The sequence below is a fragment of the Columba livia genome, chromosome Z, assembly GCF_036013475.1.
Source record: "Columba livia isolate bColLiv1 breed racing homer chromosome Z, bColLiv1.pat.W.v2, whole genome shotgun sequence".
Classification (NCBI taxonomy): Eukaryota; Metazoa; Chordata; class Aves; order Columbiformes; family Columbidae; genus Columba; species Columba livia.
This window is the reverse complement of record NC_088642.1, coordinates 83,819,697-83,845,858: the sequence shown is the minus strand read 5'-3', so window position 1 is coordinate 83,845,858 and position 26,162 is coordinate 83,819,697. Positions and strand designations below refer to the sequence as shown.

Here is a 26,162-nt window from a genome sequence, read left to right as displayed (position 1 = left end):
AGAAGAGACCTGTCTCGGTGGTGGCAGTCGCTGGTTCCCTCGTTCTTTTGATATCTTTCTTACAGAGTTTGTGTTTGAGAAGCTTTGAAACATTCAACATTCCCATTTGAGTTTGCACGGGATAAATCTGTTGGTGATAAGTTTCTCGGGCCTGTACTGAGCCAGACTTGTTTTTGTCGATATCAGTGTATATGTCTTCAGTCTTTGGGAGAAATCAGACTTCCCTGGAGGGAGCGGAACAGCAACAAAAGCGTTTTTAAACGTGCTCTTAGCATCATTGCATCCAAACACATTGAGCCACTTTATGGTTTAATACCCACGGCAATTCTTCTGTAATTTTAAATATAGATGTTAGGGTACGGAAATTCCTAATGTTTAAGTACGTGCATATATGTTCTTTAGGCTGATGAACAGAAAGTAAAGATTTGCTCAAAATAAGCTTTGAGAATGAAGTCCAAGCACACAAAGCGGTGTCCACCCCTCCCCTGCTCGGCCGTGTTCCCGAGCGCCAGCCCCACATTTATCACAGTGTATATTTATTGGTTTTCTGAAGAGTGTATCAGGCTAGAAAACATCATGTCTTCTACAGTGGGTAGAATTCAAATTGTCAAATTAATACATATACACCTGCTGAATTTATAGTAAAACCTGAAACATTCAATCAACTGTACTTAATTTTATAGAATATAGATGAATTTTACTATCGTTTGGGCCCCTGTGGTCATCTTAGGTTGATGTTTATAGTAACCTTCATAATTGGTAAAAGGTAAAGATGTGTATATAACCGAAGATCATGTGTTTGGTAATTTACCCAGTTTATTTCCGTTCATGTATAAAGTGCACAGGTTGCTCTTTCAAGCACACTACTACTACTTTAAGCTTAACTAAACTAATACGATGTTCGGGTGACTTGTCTTTCTCCTTCACATCCAGTCACTGTCCCGAGCTGTTGGTAAACTGTCAGTTCTCATGATTAAAATACTGATATAAATGGCAGCTGAGCTATTTTGTAGTAGCACTTTGTGTAAACGGCATTTATGAAGACTAACCAATCTCACAAGCAAATGTTGAGAGAAAGATTTCTAAGTGACTGTTGCATATTGCTTTTACTTATCTTTATTAATATTCCATCAAAAATTCAAGCGAATTTCAAAAGAGTAGCTTTTTCGATTTACCGCAGGCTAATTTAACCTTCAGAATAAAGTAGTTGGATATCACTAGTATTTTGTGCTTCAGTATTGTTTTGCACAGCAGCACACTGAAAAATGTGCCCATGCCAACAAACATTTTAATGATTCCTCATATTTACATTTTCATGCTGCAGCAGAATGCAGCACATTCTGTACTAGATCACTGGTTCAGCCAAGGAAACCAAGTTTTGTTATATCTGACTAAACTTAGAAAAACCTATTTACATTTTACATTTATGTGAATAATTGCTTCTAGAGCTGAGTAAAAGAATAAGGCTTTTAGCACCCGTCGGAGCTGAAATTTATAGATTAAGAATTTTACTCATGTCGGTGTTGTTGTTTATTTTCCTTCTTGGAGCTTCATTTTGGCCGAACAAATCTCAAAGTCGGGGAAAATCTGTACAAATTGCTCTGCTCTGTTTTGTTAGCTGAGCTTCAGCCTGTTTGATTGGACTTAGACGTTGGCATTTAAAGTTAAGCACATGCATATTAATTGCAGTAAACGGGGGAGGATGACTTGCGACTTGGATGCTTTGCTGAACTAAAGGCTGCGACAAGCACGTACTCAGCGCTGGTTTCAGCTGCCAAAGCAGCTTTTCTAGTGATGTGACTGAAATAATGTCAAAATCCTTGAAATACGTTTTCTCATGTGAAATTATAGTCCTGGTTAGTGGCAAGTAAAGGAGCGTAGATTGAAGCTTTTACATAACCCTTTTTTCTTTCCTTCTAGAGTATTAAAATTCCCGGAGTTGATGCGCCAAATGAAGCACATACATTTAACTTCTACGTGTCAAATGTTGGCAAAGATAATCCTCAGGGAAGCTTTGACTGTGTCCAGCAAACAGACTCAAGGTAAGTTTTACTTAACATTTTCTTTCATGGCAAATTTAAGTAGATTCTGTGGTTTTGAGCGTATAGCAAAACCTTTAACAGAAGCATGCTCCTAGTGACGAGCTGCAGTAGAGAATTAATTCCTAGCAATAGCATGATTTCTTGCAAGTTATTAATACTCGCTTTTACATAAAATTCTTTCTGGGTTTGCTCTTATAAAAAGTAACCTTTTGAGTACTTGGTGCTATTTTTAAAAGCGTTTGGAGTTCAGTGTGGTCCAAGCTAGACCAGATCCATTCTGCAACCATATGTAAATATGATTATGGCTGGCAGCATGCTGGCATGCTGGCCACGATGGGTAGTTTCTTATTTTAAGAATCACATAACTTTGTGACCTTACCCGTAATTCCATGACCATGGCATTTCAGAACCCAAACGTAATACAGCAGCACCTTGTCCTGATCCATTCTGCCAAAGTGGACAGTGTTAGCATCTACCGAAAAGGCAAGAAAATACTGTGATTTTACACAACATTTGCTTCAGCTTCTAGAATTTTACATTCACGGTAGTATTGATGTGGTCCAGTGGTGCTGGTTGTCCTGTTTGATCGATGCCGACATCTCGGTGGAGTTTGTGTTGATGTGAGAAGCCGACAGCAAAGGGGCACAGCGACGCGTCTCCAAGAGGTGCTGCTCAGGTTCTTGGACACAGGAGAGCTTCTGCCCTCAGTGTCAAAGCAGAGATTCCCAGAGAGCAGGTTTTGAGAGCAATAAGAAAATTAACTCATTTAATAACTCTCTGCCTAGTGGGAGATCTCTCAGCATCCTCATCTTTCTGCCTCCCCTTGCATTAGGTCTGTTCTGGTACAATACAGCCTTTCAGTGAACTCACTGAACTGACGGGACTGGGAGAAGCCGAGTGGTTTAGTGGGGTAGCCTGGGGCTTGTTGTTTGCTTGTTTTTGGTTAAACTCTTACCCGAGGCACAAAGCCGGCGCAGGGGTGCATGTGAAGGGTCCTGCCTTGCCTCTGGTGAGCACCTCTGAGGGCACTTTCTTCTTGGGAAGAAGCACCTTCACTTGAATTAAACTCTGTTTTTTGATGTAAGATTGCATTTCAGCTGCTTTAGCTCTGAATACTTCTGAATAGCGTGCCTGGGTAGTTTTAATGTCATTTTATTTTGCTAATCTACTTCAAAATCTAATTCAGACTAGCTTTTCCAAAGTTCTTTGTAGCCACCTCTTAGTTTGTGCAAAGTGCTTGCAAAGTTAATACATCCAGAGTCGTTTAAAACAATAAAACCAGAAAGGACTTCTGCAGGGTGCCTAGTCTAATTTTCTGCTCAAGTCAGGTCTAGCTTCAAAACTGGCTTGGATTTTGAAAATGCCCAGCCTGAGGAGGGCGATTACACAGGGTCTTGGTGCTTGGCTGTTCCTGTGGTGAAAAAACACATAAAAGGCAGCAATATTGAAGGAAATGGGCAATGGGTAAAAGCTACACTTTAGATGGCAAGAAGGACCCTTTTTTTCTGAGCACAGGTGCTGATTTTGGAGTGAGGAATCATTACGTAGGTCTAGGCTATGGACTAAACTGTAGATGTGTTGTCTTGAAATATTTGTCGGTGGCTTGGTCCAGCTTTGTGAGGTTCAGAAGTTATGTGGTAGATTGAGACACGAGATTCTTGACCCTTCTTGGAGCCATGATGGGGAGTTTTAGGGTGGTTGAAATGTTTTGGGTTAGCTACAGCCGGTGCCCTTTCTCTGGTCAGAGTTGTTGCCATGGCAGGTGCGGCACAGTGTGCTCGTTAAGAGTGGTGCTAATTAAGCCAGTTTAAACGAAGCCGCTGTCAACCAGTCGAGGTGCCCTCCTTGCTGGGCACAAGGCAGTGCAGGAGCACGTGTGGACTGACCACAGAGGGCTGGGCCCCCAAAAAACACCTCCTGATGCTATGGAGGAGACCTCACTGTCCTTCCCCACGCGTGGGGTCTGCTCTGGGCACCTCTTGTGGGACATGTATCCTCAGAGAAGCAGTGGGCAGAGCACAGGCCTCCTCAGCGCCAAGAAACGCACCAAGCGGGCGAGGAGGAGGGCGGACATCTTGAGGAGCAAGATGAGGGGACATGGGCAGCGCGGGCTGTGCACAGCTCTTGAGGCAAGGACGGCCTGTCCTCCACGGGCCTGGGGCTACCTGGGGCCACAACGGGCCACCTCAGGCAGAGTTGAGGAGGTGTGTGCCTTGCAGATGGTGTAAAACCTCTGGGACGGGAGCTGCCCACCATTAGGGTTGTGACGTGACGTGAGTTGCCTCGTCATTGTCATTGCAGCCATGATCAGTTCCACCGCAACACTGCCCCGAGTCTGCCTCTCAGGTACAATTATGTGAAGAAATGTCATTACATTGACAGGTAAAACTGATAGAGTTTGGCTACACAGAGGCAATTTTAAATATATTTATGCCCTAGCTAGCTGTCAGAACTGGAAAACATATTTCTTCACCTGTTAAGACAGGTTTTAAAGTTCCTGATACAACCATACTTCTAAACCTGAACTAGTGCTTGGGCTCAACCTTTTTCAATGTTTTTATAGTTCTGGAGCCTCGCAACTCAGTTGCCTGGGATCTATACAGAATAAAATTACAGTATGTGCAACAAGCGATTCCTATCAGACGACCAGAGAGCGCATGACGCAGGCAGAAGAGGAGTCGCGCAATCGAAGTGCAAAGGTTATTAAACCTGGTGGACCATTTTTAGGTATGGTTGTATTTCATTTTCTAATAGCTGTCTGTAAGATTTCAAATTCGGTAATTCATCTTTTCAGTGCATCCTCGGAAAAGGTGGTGTCCGCGGAGGTCTCAGGTGTAGGTAGCTTGCCCTCACTTGGCAGATTTGACGTCTCCTGTTGCTGCATTCAGACATTAGACTTTTTTTCCTTCCTTTTTCCCATATTGTTTGACTGGTTGAAAGTTTGACCATTGAGGTGAGGGTTTTTACCACCCCATGCACTTACATCCTCTGGTTTAGTAGCTAACGTTTTGCTTTTGTAACAGCACTTTTGGGTAACTAAATACTGTGCTAAATTAATAACCTTAATTTTTAATCTAAAAAAAAAATAGCATTGTAGAAGTCTCATATACAAATTCATAAGATTGATTTGGGAAGCTTGACTTTTCACAGTTCTTAATCCTGATTGAATATTAATTATTTGATATCTTGCTCATCAGTAAGCAACTGTTACTACAAGACAGTTTTGTTGGGTTTTTTTAAAGGAAAAAAAGGTTACAGTAAGGTAATGTTGGCATCTCCCCATGAATTTCATTGTTTCCCACAAAACAAAAAGTGTTTAGGTGGTATCATCCGCTATTAGACTGTTCTGGGTACTGTTTGCCTGAGGAGCCTGGAGCTGCAGGTCCGAGGTGAACATCCCCCTTGCAGGCACTCGGTGGTCGGGCAGCGCTGGTCCTGCCCGCAGCAGTGACCTGGAGCAGGTACATCCATCTCAGAATCATAGAATCGTTCAGTTGAAATAGACCCTCAGGATCATTGAGTCCAACCATAACCCACCCTGTCCCTGCCCCGTGTCCTGAGAGCCTCATGTCCGTCTGTCCAGCCCTCCAGGGCTGGTGACTCCAGCACTGCCCTGGGCAGCCTGTTCAATGCCCCACAGCCCTTTGGGGAAGAAATTGTTCCCACATCCAACCTCAACCTCCCCTGGCGCAACTTGAGGCCGTTTCCTCTGCTCCTGGCGCTTGTTCCTGGGGAGCAGAGCCCGACCCCCCTGGCTCCAAGCTCCTTTCAGGCAGTTCAGAGATTAGAAGGTCTCCCCTCAGCTCCTGTTCTCCAGCTGAACTCCCCAGGTCCCTCAGCCGCTCCATCACACTTGTGCTCCAGCCCCTCACCAGCTCCGTTCCCTCCTCTGCACTCTCTCTAGTGCCTCAATGTCCTTCTGATGATGAGGAGCCCAGAACTGCCCCCAGGATTCAAGGTTTGTCCTCCCCAGGTCCCAGCACAGGGACGGTCACTGCCCTGGGCCTGCTGGCCACCCCAGTGCTGGTACCAGCCAGGATCCTGTGGCCTCTTGGCCACCTGGGCACACGCTGGCTCATGTTCAGCCGCTGTCACCAACACCCCCAGGGCCTTTTCCAGCTGCAGCGTTCATGGGGTTGTTGTGACCCCAGTGCAGGACCCGGCACTTGGCCTTGTTGAACCTCAGACAATTGGCCTCAGCCCATTGATCCAGCCGGTCCAGACCCCTCTGTATGGCCATCCCACCCTCCAGCACATCAACACTGCACCCAGCCTGGTGTCATCTGCAGAGTGACTGAGGGTGTACTCGATCCCCTCATCCAGAACACTGATGAAGAGGTTAAACAGAACTGGCCCCAGTACTGAGCCCTGGGGACGCCACTCCTGACCAACTGCCAACTGGGTTTGGCTCCCTTCACCACAACTCTTTGGGCCTGACCCTCCAGCCAGTTCTTTATGCTCATCGAGCAGAACAGGCTCTCACTTGGCTTTGGCCGCGTCCTGCAGCACAGATGTCCCTGACAGTGACGGTCCATCGCTCGCTCTGCCTCAGCTTACTGCACAGCATTTTAAGCCAGTGTAGTCATGGGTTTTGGAGATACAGATATAATTGTGTAAGGCCTTGACACTGAGGAAGCTGGGAACGGGTTAGTACCAGGACATGAAGTTGTTCTGGTTTCCCCATAGTGTCCACGCTGCTCTTTAACAGCAGCATGACAGGAGCCGCTTTCATGTATATCAGACCTTCTCATTGGAGAAGTTCTATTTCATGTGTGGCTGGTCAGCATGATTTTTTTGGTGGTTTAAACAGATCTCAGGTGAATTTAACATTAAATAAATGGGGTCTCAAGGCTGGAATTAAGACAATTACGGTGTTTGGGGATGTTTTGTTTCAGGCTGGCGTTGATGGAGCTCAGGTAGGACAGGTCTAGCTGCTGGTAGGTCGCGGTGTGACTTTGCAACATTCTTCATGCAGGACAAATTAGGAACTGGAGTTGTTGGTCATGTTAATGATTGATTATGTTTTCAGTTAATTTGGGGCTTTTAAGTGATTCAGAGACATAACTTGAGGAGCTATTTTGTTTGGATGCTGCTTACATTGTGGGCTGTGTGGTGGGTTTGTGTGTCTACATCAAATTTAACTCATCAAAACGTTTGTAATGTGTTCAACAAGCAACTAGCAGGTTCATAAGGTTCTAAAAAAGTAACCCTGTGTGTGCACACTTAGGTTTGTTCCTGAAAACCAGAAGGGCAAAGTCCAGGTAATACGCACGATAGAAAGTTAATAAAGGTTTGGTCTCCACTACAAAATGGAAACAAATTTGTGCTGTTCCTGAGGACGAGTGGTACATAAGCACAGCTCAGAGTCTGCGTGTCTTTTAGGGGAGGCAAGCTCCAGATTTTGCCACCAATACTCATTAAAGTCTCCTTCATGTACCAAACATGAGTTGTTGGTTTCAGAAAAATGCCTAGGTTGAGTCACATCCTCTGCTAGATTGCGAACCATGTTGACTACAGTGATTTTCTATAATATTTGATAAATCTTTTTTTTTTTCTGTCTGATAACAAGTGCTATATAAAAACACAGACTATAGAATTTGGGTCTTTTTCTGGAAAAGTGATGTTCAAGTTGGGTGATGTTAGTTCTCAATTCTGGATGCATCGCTTGCAAACACTTGCATTGTTCCTTGGGTGAGAAGCACGTATTTTTATAGAGTTTGATCCAGAATGCTGTGCAGGCCATGTTTTAGAACTTGGTCCCAAGAGCTGTTAAATCTGTGGTATGTTGTTTCTGATAAACTTGGGCTTGTTTAATAAGTGGGAAAGATTTTTGTTTAAAATGTGGTTTAATTTATGGTAACTCAAGTGATTAACACCAAGTGCTTGTAGTTTCTTTATCCGGTGATGCAATTAATTGTATAGACTTGGTCTCGCTAGGCATTAATAGGGAACCTTTTGATTACATGCAAGACCCTGGCATCACACTTTACTCTCCTAAAAAACAGAAGATCCTGATTTTGGGTATTCAGTGCCTGAGCTTATAAACTGGAAAAGTAATAAAAGCACAATCTACATGAATAATTGGTAAGGTGTTCCTACCAGTATCACTCATTGACCAGCCTTATTTTTTTAATTGAGTATTTCTTCACTGATGCCTTGCTTGAGCCACCTTTACTACCTGTGTGTTCTTGTAGAAGTTGAAATGCTAAGTAAATACAGTTTTCAGAGTTTATCCAGCTTAGTAAACTCTTGTAAATCAACTCTCTTGTTTTCCCTTGACCTCCCACATCACCTTTTTTTTCTTTTTTCTTTTTTTTTTCACCTTTACTTTAGGAAAAAGAGTCCAGATCAAAAGACCTCCACCACGAAGCGTTCCAGATGCTGCTCCGCAGAGGAAGAGGTCGACACCCATGAACCCCGCAGTCACGGTACGGAGGACTCACACTCACGGTGCTGTTTCTCAGCGGCCGTACCGGGACAGGGTAATTCACTTACTGGCACTGAAGAATTACAAGAAACCGGAGTTACTTGCTCGCTTGCAAAGAGATGGAGTGAACCAAAAAGACAAGAATTCGCTTGGAATTATCCTTCAGCAGGTGAGATCATGCAGTTTTGTGTCAGCTTTTTGTCCCTCCTGCTATTCTTTTAATCATCATTTTGAGGTGTGTTACTCCCGTGTTTAAATTAGAAAATAATAGACAACTCAAGTACTACTCCTTGTTTAACTTTTTCAGTCAGCTTTACACATGTGCCCAAACTGCAATTTAACATGAGGGAAAGGAAAGAAATACTTAAGAAATTTTGGGGAGTGTTTTTGTTTTGCTAGAATGGTAGGCAATCATTAACTACTTCTAGCTTTGTTGCTTTTAACGTGCTCTTTTTTCCTCTGTCTTTTACTTGGGCTGCTTACCTGTTTAATTGAGAGAAACTGACTGCGTGTTCTCTCAGTTGTGTGAAATAGTTTGTCATAGTACTCAATATTCCTTGTGATGAGTTTATGAGAAGCTGGGTAATCACACAGGTCAGTGTTTCATTTGAACGTTGTTGCTGGTCTGGAATTGGTACTTGGCTTCTTGTAGGGTCTGTTGGAATCGCAAACCAGGGAAGAATGTTACAGCCAAATTGTAAATGAAAAAGGTGATGGTCCTATTTCGAGCCTAATCTTTCTTTGCTGCCATGTGGATTGTGTCTTTATCTTAGGTGAAACCTTTTTTTATTCAGTAGCTTTCCCAGTGCTCTTTTCAGTCAAGTTCCACTTGTATTTCTTTATCATATCCATTAAAATTATCAGCAAGCCAATAATGTTACAGCTGAAACTTTTAAGCTGTTTGTTCAAGTTTGCCACATGAATTTTCTACTATAACAGCTCAGAAGAGTCTTCATAAAGTATTGTGAGATGCAGTGGCTCCTCCCTTACTTTTTAATGTGCCTGTAGGCTGTGGCTGAGTATGCATGTATTAATATGTAAAGCAGGAATATTTCATATATATCTAGGGAAAAAGTGTTTTGGAACCTATTAAAGTGAGTAAAATTCAACATTTATATAACTTTGGCTGATCCTATGCTGAATTTTTAAAGCTCATTCCTTGAATATGTTAAGCATTGTTGCTTTGTTTGCCCAGTAAATGGTAGTTTTTTTGACCCTGAAGACATACACAATTTAATGAGAACAATATTCTTACATACAAAGTGAAGTAGTTGATTTATACTTTTAAGCTGATTACAAAAGTCTGAAAGCTCTGCTCCCAAGAGGATAAAAGGTGCAAAAATTTTCTCCTGTCCCATTAGGCTTGACAATATTTAAGCAGACTTACTGGGATCTGTCTTCTCTGTGTGATTTGAACCACCTCAAGGTGTTGGTTTGCATTCAGAAATGGTCATGTTAGCAAAACTGCAACCTGAGAAGCCTTGCTCACGTTTTTCTTAGCTTCATAATGGGATTTTTTGGTACAAATGTAAAATCAGCAGCCTGTACTTGGTAAGATCCTATATGATCCTATAAGATCCACATTTGCTTCTCTTGGAACACAACTTTAATTCTGTTTTTAAGAAGTTAATTACTGTTTCTGGGTACCTCTGTTACTCTTAATTGTTTTTTAAGATGGGGACGGATAGGCATGCACACACACATGAATTAGCTTTTGGAGGAAAAACAGGCAAAAAGTAGTGGTGGTATGTTGATGAGTTATTCAGCATTTTCAGGCAAACTGATGGAGACTCTTTGAGGTCTTCCCTGAAACTCTGAATTGACATCAGGTGATGAAGTCTAAACCAACACTTTGTATGTCGGTGGGTTTTTAATGTTTTGAGCATACTTGGCATTTTTCTTAAGGAAGATATAAACCCGATTTGTATTCAGATGTATACAGCGAGGCACACACACGACCTTCTCATGACAGCGGTTTGCTGCAGTGAACCTTGTCTGCACAATGGGGAGCACATCGGGGCCTGTACACCTGTCCTTAACCATTTTAGCACTAAATCTCATTTTCAAAGTATAACTTATAAGATATGAGTACAGTTGCATTTTCCCTCTGAATCAGTAAAACTTCAGTATGGCTTAAAACTTATGAGAGGGTTGAATAATGAATCTTTGCACTAAAATAAGCTGTTCAGTGCCAGTTAGCTTATCGCATACAACCATTCCACAGAAGGCTGTAGTTTGTTGTGACTTGTGCACCTAAGACAAGCAGTTGTTTGTCAAGAGAAATAACGAATGCTGAGGTTGTTATTGCGATGGTGGAAAACACTCGTTGTTCCAGGCACGGTCTGTGCTTTGCACAGCAGGTGTCCTCCTGAGGTTGAACAGCTCTGAGCTTGTGCGTGGAGATAGTGTTCTTCAGTTTTCAGAAATAAAGAAAAACAAATGAAAACTAGGCCTCTCGCCTTATCTCGTCTAGTGAGGATTTGAAGCATTGCCGTAGTTTGCCTTGATTCTCAATGCTGCACTAAAGACAGAACACCAGGTACGTGGTGCAGAGGGAGGTTTTCGTGGAGTATGTTTCATACATGCTCGCAGCAGTTTGGGGTTTTCTTACATCCCACACTGACCACACTTTTCAAAATCTCTGCTCGTTACATGAAAGCTGCTTTGATCTCACATCTGGAAACCCTGGAAAACTGGTGTGTGGTTTTGTTTTCAGCTTTGATTAAGCTTTGCAGTACCAATCTATTTTTTTTTTCTGTAGTTTGCATTTAGGTATAATGAACATTTATTTTCTTAAATATCTGCCTGTAGGTAGCCAACCTGAATCCAAAGGATAATTCTTACACTCTGAAGGATTATTTATTTAAAGATATTCAAAAAGATTGGCCTGGATACAGTGAAATAGATAAACAGTCATTGGAGTTAATACTTTCTAGGTAAGTTCAGTCTCTAGGGGAAAGAAAATAGCCATTTAAAAAACCTTTTCTGGGAAATGAATGCCAGTCTTCCCTATAATGAAAGAACTATGACTTAAACATTTTTGCCTTCTAACCTGAAATGTTGGGTTATCCTTACAGAAAGTTAAATTCATCGCAGAATGCCACCAGCACCAGCCATTCGGGATCTCCTGTAAACTCCAATAAAGATGCTTCATCAACACCTTCTCAGGTATTTTGTAATTTATTTTACGTTATTTACAGTCTGTTAAGATTTATCACACTTTGTATTGGGGTGAACGCTGTGATGTGAATCACTGGTAATGTTGTCAACACATGTAAAACTGAAGCATATATTTCTAGTTGGATTATTGTATTTGTTTTAAAGACAGTTGCACCGCCAAATACTGCAAAAAATCATATGGTCGTGTAGCTTAAGGACTGCTATCTTTAGTGTTCTGTATTGCAGAATGTTTATTAAAATATTCAGAAAAATCAACAATTGCTGGCTGCACGGTGTTTTGTAAATACACCCATGTCTCTGACGGAGACCACCCCATTGCGTTTGCACAGCCATAACTGTCCATCCGCAGCACAGTGACCTTGCAGAAGCCTGAACTCACCTGCTGAGCTCCGTGGTTACCCATTATTGTTACACAACCTTGTACTTTCTGGTTAAATATTTAAAACTGTTTCATATTGCCACACTTGTTTATCTTGGTGTGTGGGAAGGTCTTCTAAAAACAAGGTATGTATATATTTTTGTTATGCAACGACACATGTTCAAGGTTCTTTGTGATATGGTAGTTATAATAACATATGCACAAACATCCTCTGCTACTCTTTGAATATAAAGCTTGGAAAAGTTCAGAATGAGGACAAACTACAACCGTGATCCACTTGGAGGAATATTTTTTTTTCCTATAGGCATAATTTAAACACCCATTTTTCACGGCTGGACTCGATGATCTTAAAGGCCTTTTCCAACCAAAATGATTCTATATTGTGTGGTTTTGATTCAGGGCAGCCTAGGTGTGAGAAGGCAGACTTTGTATGAAAGGTACTTCTTTAAGGAAAAGTTTGATACTTTCTGTGACTGAAACTGCATTGCATGCGGTGCACAGCGATAAGGTGTGAAGAACAGAAAGTCGTTCACCACTCAGCTGTTTATGTTTAATTAGAGAGGGGAGGTCACTCCTGTCTTTCCCTAACGTTCTTCCAGTGAGAGCATGAAGTGGTGCAGGTGCCAGGAACGCTTTGCACACAGGATCTGGATTAGTCCCAGCAGGGTGGCGCAGAGCCATGCCTGGTGTTCCTGGTCCAAGCTTGTGCATCCACCTGAGCCGCGTGTTCTTGCTTCAGAAGAGGATGTGAACCAGCACTTCAGCTGAACAACAGCTGGAACAACAACTCTAGCAAAATGACAGGTTTTAGCTGTTCTTATCACCTTTGCGCTTCACACGCCCTGATAAGCACGCTGCTGCCTGTTTCTTGGGCTGCTTCAGTAAACTGGGTGGCTGCGTGATGGCAAAATCTGACTCTTAAGCCAGTCAGTACCTAAAGGACACCGACCTGACCTCCTCACTTTGGTGAAGCCTTTGATATTGCAGCTAAACACAGCGTCTTTCTTCCAAAGCCTTTTGTAGAATCATTTTGGTTGGAAAAGACCATCAGGATCATAAAGTCTGACCATAACCTAACTTTGGCACTACCCATGTCCCTGAGAACCTCGTCTGAACACCTTTTAAACCCCTCGAGGGCTGGTGACTCCAGCACTGCCCTGGGCAGCCTGTTCCAATGCCCCACAGCCCTTTGGGGAAGAAATTGTTCCCAGATCCAACCTCAACCTCCCCTGGCGCAACTTGAGGCCGTTTCCTCTGCTCCTGGCGCTTGTTCCTGGGGAGCAGAGACCCACACCCTCTATGCTTTATCTGTGGATTTGAAGAACACATTGGTAAAGCATAAGATAAGAAACTAAGAATGAAATAAGCCATGTGTTTAGCTGCAGTGCTTCTTTGTTTGACCGCTGTTTTCAGGTGAGAAAGACGTATTTCCAACAATTGCCTGTTCAGAAATGCTTCTTTTTCAGAATGTGAGTAAAACTTAATTCCGCTGAGTTTGGTGTTTTTTCTTTTTTTTGTTATTACTACAGAAACGGCCTTTGAGTTCCAATTTTATTGGTGCTGTGATGAACAAGAAGCAGAGGATCTCTCACCTGACCAGTCGCCCCCAGTTCAGCGGCCTCTTGTCCCACTACAGCGAGAAAGCGGCCGCTCCGCCGCCCCCCCGTCCCGCCGCCGCCCCCGCGCCCCCAGTTCTGCTCCCCACATCCACCCCTCCCCAAATCTCCAGCTCCCCCTGTACCCCCGAGGGCCGCGGGACGCAGGACCTGCCGGTTGACGCCTCCAGTCAAAACCACAACAGCGTCTATGAGGACCAGCAACAGAAATACACCTCTCAGACTGGTTTGGATGTCCCGGCCCCGGTGCAGGAGGAGCATCCCGAATCTGCAAGCAGGAAGCGTGTGATGTTGCACCAAAAGACCAATAAGGCGAAAAAGCGTAAGGACACTGACGAAAGCGAAACTCAGGACTCTACAAGTACGAGCGAGGAGGAGAAAGACCTTGGAAAAGAAGAAACTACAAAGCTGGAAGAATCCTCCCATTTGGATTCATATGAAGGTATAAATACGCTGCTTTTTGTAACTATTAGACAGGTAACGGACCCGTAAAACGGGTCCAGTAAAACTGACTGCTGAAAAGGGACCAGTAAAACTGGGCACTGGAAATGCAAATGGTGTATTTTTTCACTTGCTATACGTTAAGTGCTTTTCCATTATACTTGCTTCATGGCACGAAAAGTCAATTTTTTTCCTGCCGTTGCACCACATTGTAATTGTCAGTTTAAAAACAAAACACAGAAGCTGGGCTTGCTCTGCTGGAAACGTAGCTGAAATCAGGTTCATTTTTAAGAGTTCTCACTGTGTAGTACAAAAATCTTTAGAACATAGAAATCTTAAATGGATTGCTGTTGGATGGAAACCGGTTACAAGGAAGAGCTAGGCACTAGAAAATCACAATTATCGCGTGGGTGATGTGGGCTTTTTTGTTTTGTTTTTTTTTTCTTGGTTTCCAGGAAATTGACAGTTTAGTGAAACTTACTCCAGTTTTTCCTTCAGCAAATTTCGAAGTCTGTATGCTGAAGATAAAAACCTGTCACAAGTACTTATTGCACACCAGTTTATTGAAACACATGGATCAGATATTAAATGTATTTCATCTGTATTACAATGCAAGGTTCATGGAAAGCCTAAAATGTATGTAAACTGGCGGGTGATTTACTAGAATGTTGGTTTGACCCGTGCTGTCTGTAAGCTCTTCTCCATCCTGGCTGCAAAACTCATGATATCGAAAGATATAGAAATGTTACCTACTGAAAACAGCGTTGAAATGCTTAGCAGATATGCACAAAGAATACTCGATTTCTTAATGCACACACAATAAAGCAAAGTTCGGTTCCTTTGTTAAATCTTAGGTGTTGTCAAATTTCAGAGATTTTGCTTTGAAAATGTTCACGCTCAAATTAATAAACGTATGAGCATCTTTCTCCAGAAGCCAGTAACAAAATTCTAAACGGCTAGGGAAGGAAAATCCTCCACTACGTTTCAAGTTGGTGCTCGTGCTGAAGGTTTCAAATGGACTGAGACATGTCAACAAATGCACTTGAGTTTTTGGAAATTAACTGTTCACATAAGTTGTACTGTACATAATGTGGATATTACTGTTTGCATTTCTCTCAAATATATAGTATATAGTGTATAGTGTATAGTGTATAGTATATAGTGTATAGTATATAGTGTATAGTATATAGTGTATAGTATATAGTATATAGTGTATAGTGTATAGTGTATAGTGTATAGTGTAGTATACTATAGTAGATATAGTACATATATATACTATATACTGTATAGTATATATACTATATATACACTATATATATTATATATACACTATATATACACTAAAGTATAGTATAGTATATATACTATATATACTATATATATAATATATTATGTATTATATATTCTTATGTGTTATGTATTATATATTATTTTTATACTCCTGCCATACAACATAATAATTTTAATGTTAAAAGCAAAAGCATTTAGTAAAACACTGCATGATAGCTCTTTTTTCTCCCCGTGACTTAGAGCTCAGATATCTTAGAGTTTGGCAAGAATGGCTAAACTGAGAAATACTGTGTTTAAACAGCAGCAGTGTAAGACAGTGGTAAATATAAAGGAATGTGTCTTGTTTAAGATTGCTGCAAAACCCCAAATGAAAAGCAGATATAAATTACCAGGATAGTGAATGTTCCTTCATGTTTTCCTTCCTTTTCCTTACAGCAGCTGTTTCTCTTATTAATCAAAAAGACAGGGGGCTCTTGAAATATTCCTTTAAAGAGAGGGATTAGAGAGTAATTGTACGGTGCTTCCATAATGTCATTTAAAAGAGCAATTAACAAGTGCAAATAACTTTCAAACCCAGCATTGCGAGGTTAATGAGGAGCAAGCCTTTGTCGCAGGTTATTGAAGCCTGAATGCCAGTAACCCACCCACAATGCTATTGACTTCCTTGCTTAGAGGAGTGCCGAAATTAAATCTAATTAAATCTAATATCCGTAACTGGCAGGGAACGCGGGATAAAAGCATGGCATGGAAAGGACTTCACCTTTCTACTCTATTTCTTTCTGGAACCTGGATGTTTATATATATATAGCTATATATATATATATATATATATCAAGCTGTTGTCTTTTGTGCAGCTACATCTGTTGCTGCATAACTTGAATTGCTGTGCAGATGCCACATCATGCCTTTGAATAAGAAAAGCTGACCTTGGGTTAATACCATGGCAGCACAGAACCTGTAGAATAAAGCATCTGTGCCCTCTCTCTAAACCCCGGTACTGCCTACTGCGGCGTAGGTCGTGTCAGCCCTATTATTAACTTATAGAGCTTATCCCAAGTAATTTACTGTGAGAATCAAACTGTAAGGGATGTTTTCAGGCCCTCCAGGTTGGTGTTGCTTGGCCATGTTAAAAATCTGTTTATCACAAGTGTCAAAATTCTCCCTTTCTGTAGGAGCTGAAGAAACTTGCGTTGCCTCTGCAGGTTCCCCTTTAACAACAAGTGAACAACCAGACTACTTAGTGTGAGTAAAATAAGAATTAAGTTTCTTGCCACTCATTGAAGCATTTGAAAAATCACCTGTAAAAAGTCAAATTTTGCTAGAAACCCAAAAATTTACCAAAATGTAATTATGGAATAACAACAAGTTCTTTTAAGTCACCCAGCTGCATTATTCAAGTACTGACAGGTTTTAAACGTGGAGGTTGTCCCTTAGTTATTGTGGGGCAAAAGAAGCATTAAAAATAATTTTTGTTGTATTTTGGAAGAAGACTTAAAGCATTCGCTTTAATTCTTTTTCAAGAACACAAAAAAAAAGTGAGCTGTTTTCTTTTTAGAAAACATGTAAATTTGAACATCTTTCTTGCGTTTTCGCTGCCTGGTGTGTCTAAGCTGAAAAGGTGGGGAGGAAAGGTGTCAGGCTTTGTAGGAGTTAACCCTCTATTATTTCTAAAGTTTTGATGTAAAATGGCCACAGACTGACTTGAAGCTGCAGCAAAATATCCAGTTTCACCATAGAATTGCAGACCAAAGAGCTAAGGAAAACAAAAGAGCCTCAATTCAAATTTTAAATTGCAGCTGCTTTATTTTGACATCAACAAGATAAAAATAATTACTGTTATGTATCTACAATGACTAGCTTATTGCAATCTATGAAACTCAAACCTACATTTCATCTACAACCGCTGCTGTGTGAAAACAGGCAAATTCAGCTTTTCACTGTGCGCTCCCCAGTGAGCTGAGAGCAGATACACGGAGAAGTAAGGTATACGGTTATTTGGTGTAATCTAATATTAAAGGTGGATGCCAATAGACATTGCTAAAAGTTTAAAAACACAAAAGCATTCAGGCAAGATTTCATGAAATTGATTTAGTTCTGATTGAGAGTAAAAACTTCAGTGAAGCATGCTCTGTGAAAGGAACAACCCCTCGAGCAGTCTCACAGATAATCTAATGGCCATGATGTCCTGGAAAAAAATCAGGTCGTGCTGTTTCAGACACCTGCCTGATCATCACAGGAAAACTGAAACCTGAGAGCACCTGGGACTTGGGGCAGTTTAAAGCGCTTTGGTAGTTTATTGCAGTTTCTCTTCCTGTCTCTAAGTGCTACATAATTCATGAGTATAATCACAGCTTTAGCATGAAGATAGTTTCTGTCTCAATATAAAGATTATGAGAGTAAAAGAAATCAAGCTTTTTAAGCAAAAGCTGGAAAACCAAAACAGATTGATGTTTTTGCCCACTTCCACTCCCATTTCTTCCCTCTCCATGTGCTTTGCTGGGCTCATGTCCTCTGCTGGGACGTGCTGTGGGACGTACCTGCGAATTGCTCCACAGGTACCTCCCAAAATGTTGAAAGGCGCCTTTAGTTTCCTTTTAAAAACCGCCTAATACTCCAATCGGGTGCCTCCAGCCTGGCATACATCACCAACAAAAGTTGTCATCCGTGTCGGTACAGCCTTTCAGCTTGTTAATTTTTTATGGCTTCTTCAAAGTTAACCTAAGGGTGGTTTGGAGGATTCGTCCCCGCGTGGAGGTGTCTGTGTCATCTAAAGAGAACCAGGTCTTTGGGCTGGGAGGACCAGAATTACTGGTGTGACAGCGGTGGGAAATGGTGTCTGTTTGTCACACTGACGCTTCTTCTTGGATTTGTGTAATGAGCTTGTTAAATCCGCTCGCGTTGACTTGAGGGAGAGGGGAATGAAGAAAGTTTCAATTGTATCAGCACCTTTAAGCATTTATGCGTTTTGCCCTCCTGAGGAGCTGATGTGACGGGTGGTTTTGAGTTTCAGCTTCTCTGCAGTTTGTTTCTGTTGTGGTTTCGCAACTTCACTGGTTGAATGGACAACAATGGAACTGCTGTTCACTGAAATAACCAAATTTTGTCATTACCTGTGTTAGACAGGCACAAATGTAGCCAATAACCTATCTGCCTCCAACTCCGTAAGTGCAGTCCCTTCCAAAAATGTAAGGAAAATTCATTTTCAAAAGTAAATATAACTTGATTAACCTGGCCCTTCATAGAAAGAGATTGTGATTAGCAGTTTCTCATCTCTTACTGAAGCATTTATTGGTCTTCCTATATTTGAATGATTGCTAATGTTTCCTAAGTATGCTACACTGCTTTTTGTGCATATTAACAAATAACAGTCACAAATATATGGTAGATTTCCGTAATTACGTAAATGTATTATCTTGGAGCACATGCGCTTACATGTAGAAGCAAAGTCAGTCACATTGCGAACCAACTTAAACTTGGTTCCCTGTGCTTGGTGTTCACTGTGAAATATCCATGGTGTAAAATTGCGTGTATGCTTATTTTTCCTTTAGAAAATACGTAGCTATAGTCTCATACGAGCAACGCCAAAGTTACAAGGATGACTTTAATGCAGAGTATGAAGAGTACAGGAACCTGCATGCTCGCATGGAAAGCATCAGCAAGAGGTTCATGGACTTTGATGCACAGCGGAAGCTTCTCACTCCAGGGTCCAAAGAGTATCAGGTAAAGGAGGATAAAACTGTGGAGGTTGTGTTTCATCTCCCTCTTATCCCTTCCAAAAGTCCGCGTTTTCAGCACAGGCAGGCTCTTCGGTATATTTAGCTATTCAATTATATTGATATGGTTTTAAAAGACTCGCCACGTGCAGCGCCTGGGGCTGAGTAATGAGTTGTGCAGCTGGACAGAGCAGGCCGGGGCTTTGCTGGCCCCTCGGTGTGCTTTGACACAGGTGGAGGAGGGGATCAGAAATGTGTGGAAACCAGTGGCCACAATCCCAAGGCTCTCCTGACCCTCCACTTCTTGTGATTCTGTATATTATCTAAACCTACAGTCACAACTTACTCCTTATCTTCCAGGGGGCTGATCCCAGCTGTGACTTTAGCAGAAAAGGGTGTTAAAAGCCTGATATTCAATCTTTTCAGCCTGCACTTCTCTGATTTGGACGTGCGAATTCCACATTTGCGATACCAGAATTCTCTAGTTCTGAGGATTTTTGGTTGCTTTCATTTAGTTTTTGACCAGATTGCAAATGTATTTGTGGGCGGAGGGAGTGTTTTAAAAACCCCTGGTACTGCTCAACCAGACAAAGCGCAGCCTTGCAGAATCTGCATGCCGGCTCAGACCCTGCACGGGCCAGCTCTGATTCTTGTAGCTTGACAAAACCCTGCAAAAAGCCCCCAAACCCCACCTGTTTGAGCTGTGTGTGAACACACAGCAGCGTGAGCAACTCCTCAAAGCAAATCGCGAGACACCTGCTCCTTTTGTTGCCCGTTTGCAGGTTTAATTGCAGATCCTGGGTGATACAAGGGGTTGGGGGGTTATTTTGGCAGCACAGGAACCCGGTGGCTCATGGGTAAGAAAATGCCTTGAGTAAAACTGAGCGTATTTTTAGTGCTTTACGTAGCTCTGCATTTTCTGGTAGTAGTGAAATGTTCTTCATACTGTCTTTGTTTTTTTTCTTTAAGAGGCTTCATGAAGAAGTGCTAGAAGAGTATCAAAAGATAAAACAGGTTTGTGTAACACTAGATTTGTGGGGTGTAGTAAATATGGAGCCTGGCTCAGGGCTGTTTTTAAGCAAAAGACATGAAATCTTAAGCTCCGCAGGAAAGTTTTCGTGCCCTAATTTTCTTTTTATCTTTATCTTGACAGTCCAACCCCAGCTACTATGAGGAGAAGTACAGATGTGTCTATCTCCACAATAAGCTGTCTCACATTAAGAGACTAATAGCGGATTTTGACCAGCAGCAGGCGGAGTTGTGGCACTAGTCGTTGCTTTGGCCGGGACGTGAACGAACTGTAGCTTATTTATTTAAACTTTAGGGTTAGTTGCTCTAAGTTTCTTTTGAATTACAGAAGTTTCAGTATTAACACACTTAACTACTTTTGTTGTTGATGTCTCTTTTATGCATATTTGAAGCTGCTTTTTCTGGTCCCTTCTTTTCTTCAAAACTTATGTTTGTCCATTGGAATAATTTCATTGGTAGGTGCTGGGAATCCAGTACCTCTACTACAAAATTGTGCGCATTTTAAGGAAATGTAGCAGATTGAAATGTCCTTGGATAAATATAAGGCTGTTTTCTGACCTTTCTTGTTAATACAAACTCTTTGCCTTAAATGGTAGAAGATTTTAAAATTTGCACAAAATTAAAAAAAAAAAATAAGCCATTGCTTTGGAGGGTTAAAGAGGCACGTGGATTTGCTGTATACAGCAGAAGCTTAACCTTTTACCTTAAACCCCCCATTGCAGTGGTTGCCTTAAGGTGTTTGCTTGTGTGTGTTTGGTGTAAAGTTTTAGCTGCACCGGTTCCCCGATGCTGCAGCAGCCGGGGACCCCACGTGGCCTACGGGTGTCTGGGCGCGTGTGGTTTATCGTGTGTGTGCACGAGTGCCTGATGGGGAATGCAAAATAAAGCTGCTACTCTTAGGTAAGCCAAACGCTCAGGTTAAAACAACTGACGAGTGTTGCCGTAGGTTTTTCCTACAAAATCTCTGTTTCTATTGTGGAAGGTGAGAGCATTTCCATTTCAATAGTTTGTCAGCTTTAATAATACTTGGGGAATTGATACTCTACGAAATATAGTTTTTGGGCGAGATTATAAAATTAAACATGTAGGCTACCTATTTATATACTCCTATAAAGTATTTTTTGAAGAGAGATATGCAAAGAATCTATTGCCTACGTGAAATATATATTTAAAGAATTTTGTCCTGATTGCCAGGAATATAAAAAAGAACAGATCTATTTAACTATAAGATACTGTGATCACCAAACAGCACAAAGTTTCATTTCATTCAGTTTTTTTGGTTTATTTTGATGTAAACAATTGCTTACTTTGTCGTGTGAAAACACAGGTTACTCGGTTGAAATTGAGCAAAATCTTTGTGTGTCTTACTGTGTTCGTCTTTTCAAAACGCTGCCAATTGAAAAGGGAAGCATTATGTTTACAAATCTGAGTTTAGAGTTTTTGCCAAAATGCTGGTAACATCGCTAGCAGACCTTATCTCCAGCGTCACGAAAAAGCTGTTGTGTATCACCGTGAACCAGAAAATGTGTGTCAGAAAACACGCCTTTGGGTAAACGGGAGCGATTGAACTTTTGCCTTAAATTTGTGAGTTCAAAGCCGTTACGTTCACGGAGGTGGAACAGCAGACGAGGTGCATCCCTTTCTGCTGCATAACAGCAATATCTGTGTTACCTACTGGAGACCAGGCTGACATTTCAAATGGCAAAACAAGGGGATTTCTTGCTCCCTTAAGAGCTGCGTAATCTGGGTTTAATGAGGGGATTCGGTCCCGAGCGCACAGTGATGCCCAGGTGTAAGTGTGGGAGCTGTTAAATTAACCGCACTGTGTCGTTAGCTTTCAACCAAGAAGCAAAGTGGCTATTTGGATTAAAATGATGCGAATTCCTGGTATTGGGACGCATCTTGGCGGCTCAGTGCTCTTGATCTAACCTGTGTGTAGGGACGCGGCGTTAACGCTGCCCGGGGCTGTTCATCACTGTGACACGAGACAATGCAGTTAGTTGATTCATTTCTTCCTTCCCTCCTTTCCTCTTTCCCTCCTTTCCTCTCTTTCTCCTTTCCCCCATTCCTCCTTTTCTCCTTTTCTTCTTCTCTGCGCTTCTCCTTTTCCGCTTTTCTCCTTTTCCGCTTTCCTATTTTTCTGCTTTTTTTCTCCTTTTCTCCTTTTCCGCTTTTTTTCTCCTTTTCTCCTTTCCCGCTTTCCTGTTTTTCTCTTTTTTTCTCCTTTTCTCCTTTTCTACTTTTTTCTCCTTTTCTCCTTTTCTACTTTTTTCTCCTTTTCCGGTTTCCTATTTTTCCTCTTTTTTTCTCCTTTTTCTCCTTTTTTTCCTTTTCTCCTTTTCCGCTTTTTTCTCCTTTTCCGCTTTCCTATTTTTCCTCTTTTTTCTTCTTTTCTCCTTTTCCCCTTTTTTCTCCTTTTCCACTTTCCCGGTTTTCTTCTTTTCTCCTTCTCTGCTTTTCTCTTTTTCCGCTTTTCTTCTTTTCTCCTTTTCCTCCGTTCTTCCCTCTCTTTCCTTCCATTCTTTCACCGCGGTGTTGTATTTGCACACGTTTTCCGCTCTACCCGCTGTACGTGTTCGTGCCATTTCAGCGTCACGGCGCTGCGTTACCATCACAAACCTGACGACCCGCTCTCAGCGCCTTCGCTGAAGGTGTTTCCCATTTGCATTGAGCACTTCTGATGCCTTTCAAGAACACCCGACGTCGCGTGTGTTGCCAAATGGTGCTGTAGATCCACAGATCCCTTGTTCAGCAGATGTTGGGGTCCTCTGGTGCGATTGTTGCCTTTGCTGTGAACAGCTCTGGGGAGCAGACACTGCCCGTGGTGGCATCGGGGCTGGTGACACCGCTACGGATCCGAAGCGATTGGTGCACATCCCCTTCACGGAAACTGTGAATCTCACTACAATTTACACAATGTAAACGGTGGAAAAGGGAGGCAGCCGCCCTCGCTGGCTGGCTGAAAACAACATTGGTTGGGAAAATTGGTTTCCAATCTTGCTGGAGTTTGAGGGATAAAAACTGTGTCCAGAGTATTTTGTGTTATTTTGATGGTAGATGTGGTCAGTGGAAGCAGCTCTCCTGACTGCTCTCACGCCTTCAGTTCACCTCGTCCGTCACTAAAAGAAAGTAATAAATTCAAATATTTTGGAAGTGTTTTGTGAAACATGTAGACAAATATTGGAGTCTAGTTACTTCAACAGGTTTTAAACAGAAATTGGGCTAAAATGCTATTATAGTAACTTTGCTCATTTGTTTGCTTTAAAAAAAAAATGTTACAACCAGTGTTTCTGGGTGTTTAATGTTGATTCATGCAAAGACCTATGGCTGCTTTGAAGTATAGTTATTAAGTTTTGTGTCACCTGTGTGTGTACCTGGTGGGGGAGGGATGTGGCCAGCACTTCTGTAACCTTGTTTTGGGGGAGGGTACGAAACTGAAGAAGGGAGGACAATATCGGGAACATGAAGGCTTAAAGCAGGGCTGTGCGTCCCTCTTTCTGACCCAGAGAGGGTTTCACAACTTTTCTTTTCAATTGCGTCCGTGCAAACTGTATGAAGACCCTGTACATGAAACATCCTGGGGGCATTTTGTGAATGGAAGCTGGAGCCATTGTTGCCTCTCTGTTCTACATCAATTCAAGTTCAATAAAATGTTATATTTACAACCCTGAGGCTTCGGTGTGTCCTTGTCTGGGGGCCCAGGGCTCCCGCTGTTAATTTGTGAACACCAGGCTTGCAAGAGCGACGCTGTCGAATGCAGAGAGAGGAATGAGGAAGGTGAGCGATGGACGGTAAATACTGGTGAGCAGGAGGGGTTTGTTCTGGGCTGTTTGAGCGCGGTGCTGCAGTTGGAGCAGAAAGCAAACGCATGCAGGTTGTGCTCTGCTTCCGGCACTCGTGCCCCAGTGCGATTCAGAGGGAAAAACTTGGTGCGGAGAAACTCATATAATTCATTTGAGCCACAGGAAAAAACTTTAGTCAGAGATTTCATCCTCCTTAGACGCTCTGGTGATAACCAGCCGCAAGTGACGAATCAGTACAAATTCAGATCTCGTTAATTCTTGTACCCGCAAACCTGGCTGTTTTTCAGCTCAGATTACCTTGTACGTCAGAAGAGGCCAACACCACTTTCCCTCCCCTCTTGCCTCCGCTGTGAGAGACAAATAACAACAATTAAAACAAAGTGATGAGGAGGTGCTTTTGGTTGAGCACCCACACGCAGGAGGGTGCGGGGGACACAACACCTGCCAAGGGCTCGTGTCCGTGCGAGGTCCCTTCTCCCCTGTAACTCAACCCCCAGGTCATCGTGGGTACCATGGAGTACTCAGTTAGATGTCGGATGCATCTCTTTGCTGCAGGAGGCACTTGGAGAAGCACATGGCAAGAGAGAAAAACAGCAGAGGGAAAAGGAAATAAGAGCAACGACATTAAGACAGTCAAAAGAAGAGTTCAAGAAAGACGCACAGCAGTAGTCACCCTGCTCCCATGAGTGGCACTGGGCTATAGAGCCATAAAATCATAGAATCACAGCATCGTTTTGGTTGGAAAAGATCATCAAGTCCAACCATAACCTAACTCTGGCACTGCCCCATGTCCTGAGAACCTCATGTCCGTCTGTCCAGTCCTCCAGGGCTGGTGACTCCAGCACTGCCCTGGGCAGCCTGTTCCAATGCCCCACAGCCCTTTGGGGAAGAAATTGTTCCCACATCCAACCTCAACCTCCCCTGGCGCAACTTGAGGCCACCTTTCCTTCCTGAACCACGCTGCCGTAACAGTATTTATCACTAGTCTTCATCAGGAATTAGTTGAGCACTGACTACCAAAGGTTTCACTTTTCCCCAGGTAACGCAAAGTTCAGCCTGTTCCCACCCAAGTTCTGCTGGTCTTTCCCTCTTAGGACAGACCTTGCAGGAGGTTCAGGCTTTTCCTCTATGACCAATGATGTTTTGAGCCAGTGACCCAGTGCTGGCAAAATAAATTCACTCGGGGCTTTCAAAATACAGAAAGACAATAGGTCGGTCTCTCGTGGAAGCACAGCGCTGTTGTTGGGGTCGAGATGCGTCTCACTGTCTCTTCCCAACTCTCTGTGCTCAGGTTTCAAGGCTGGGGGGCTGTTTGCACCCATCACACGTGGGTCTCCAGTTGACATTGACCCCCAGCCTCACAACTGCTGGGCTACATAAAAGCACTTTATATTGAAGGTCCTGCTGTACATAAGTGCTAGCGCTGGGTCTGTAGAGAATTAAACTACAGTCTCCTCAGGAACAGCAAGTGTGACTTCATTGCATGTGAATCTTGAGCTTTACAAAATCTTGGGAAAAATATATGTAAGTAAGACACAAATTGTGGTGCACAACGTGACTGCATTGTGTGGAGGTGGCTGGAGAGGAGCGGGCAGCAAAAGGACCATTCCCGGGCCATTTGGCAAGGGTGTTTTTCCATTATTATTGTAAATGGCTTGCCCTCATCAGCAGTTCCTACACTTAAAAGTCACACTGGAAAACATTCTCATGCCTTGTCCTGCCTCAGCTACATCGTGTCCTACAGCACTTTGCGACGTGATGCAGCTCAGACAAAAGGGAAGGACTGCATCACCTAATTTATGAACTGTCCTTGCTTCTTCTGGCAGGAGAATCTCCTCCTGTTCATGCACAGGCACATCAGACAGTGGTGCTGTCAGCGACATGAACAATTCTGGTTGCCGCAGCATCATCTAGTTGATGACCCAGTTGAAGATGTCCCATGGCAGGGCCTTGGGCTACACCACCTTTAAACATCCAACTCAAAATACTCTGTGGTTCTGTGCCAGCATCACAGGGGGTGGTTTACCCACAACAATGGGAATTCACACAGCCACCCTCACCCTAATCCTCGTATACAAACAGTTTGCACATGTCTTGAGGAGAGATACCAAACGACCCAAGAACACTGTAAACTCTGGAGGAAGTAGCTTTGTCCCGTGTCACCATAATGGGCCTGGCAGAACCACAGTGCTGTTAAAAAACAAGCAATTTTTATTTCTCAGCAACCTGGCTCGGCCTGACA

At 42.6% G+C, this 26,162-nt stretch overlaps 1 protein-coding gene across 2 annotated transcripts in view; it reads left to right on the top strand.

The window, feature by feature from the left end:
* ELL2 (elongation factor for RNA polymerase II 2) overlaps positions 1 to 23,782 on the top strand; it is a 40,797-nt gene extending 17,015 nt beyond the window's left edge. Inside the window, exons 3-12 of one of the 2 annotated variants that reach the window (XM_021291083.2) lie at positions 1,921 to 2,042; positions 4,606 to 4,769; positions 8,376 to 8,638; positions 11,281 to 11,405; positions 11,547 to 11,637; positions 13,558 to 14,086; positions 16,548 to 16,617; positions 18,924 to 19,095; positions 20,058 to 20,102; positions 20,242 to 23,782. In XM_021291083.2, the coding sequence (XP_021146758.2) occupies positions 1,921 to 2,042; positions 4,606 to 4,769; positions 8,376 to 8,638; positions 11,281 to 11,405; positions 11,547 to 11,637; positions 13,558 to 14,086; positions 16,548 to 16,617; positions 18,924 to 19,095; positions 20,058 to 20,102; positions 20,242 to 20,358 (1,698 nt within the window). In that variant the 3' untranslated portion in view covers positions 20,359 to 23,782. Of the gene's footprint in view, positions 1 to 1,920; positions 2,043 to 4,605; positions 4,770 to 8,375; positions 8,639 to 11,280; positions 11,406 to 11,546; positions 11,638 to 13,557; positions 14,087 to 16,547; positions 16,618 to 18,923; positions 19,096 to 20,057 lie in introns of both variants that reach the window. The other variant, XM_065046555.1, reaches the window with a different exon arrangement.
* Positions 23,783 to 26,162: the final 2,380 nt, after the last annotated feature.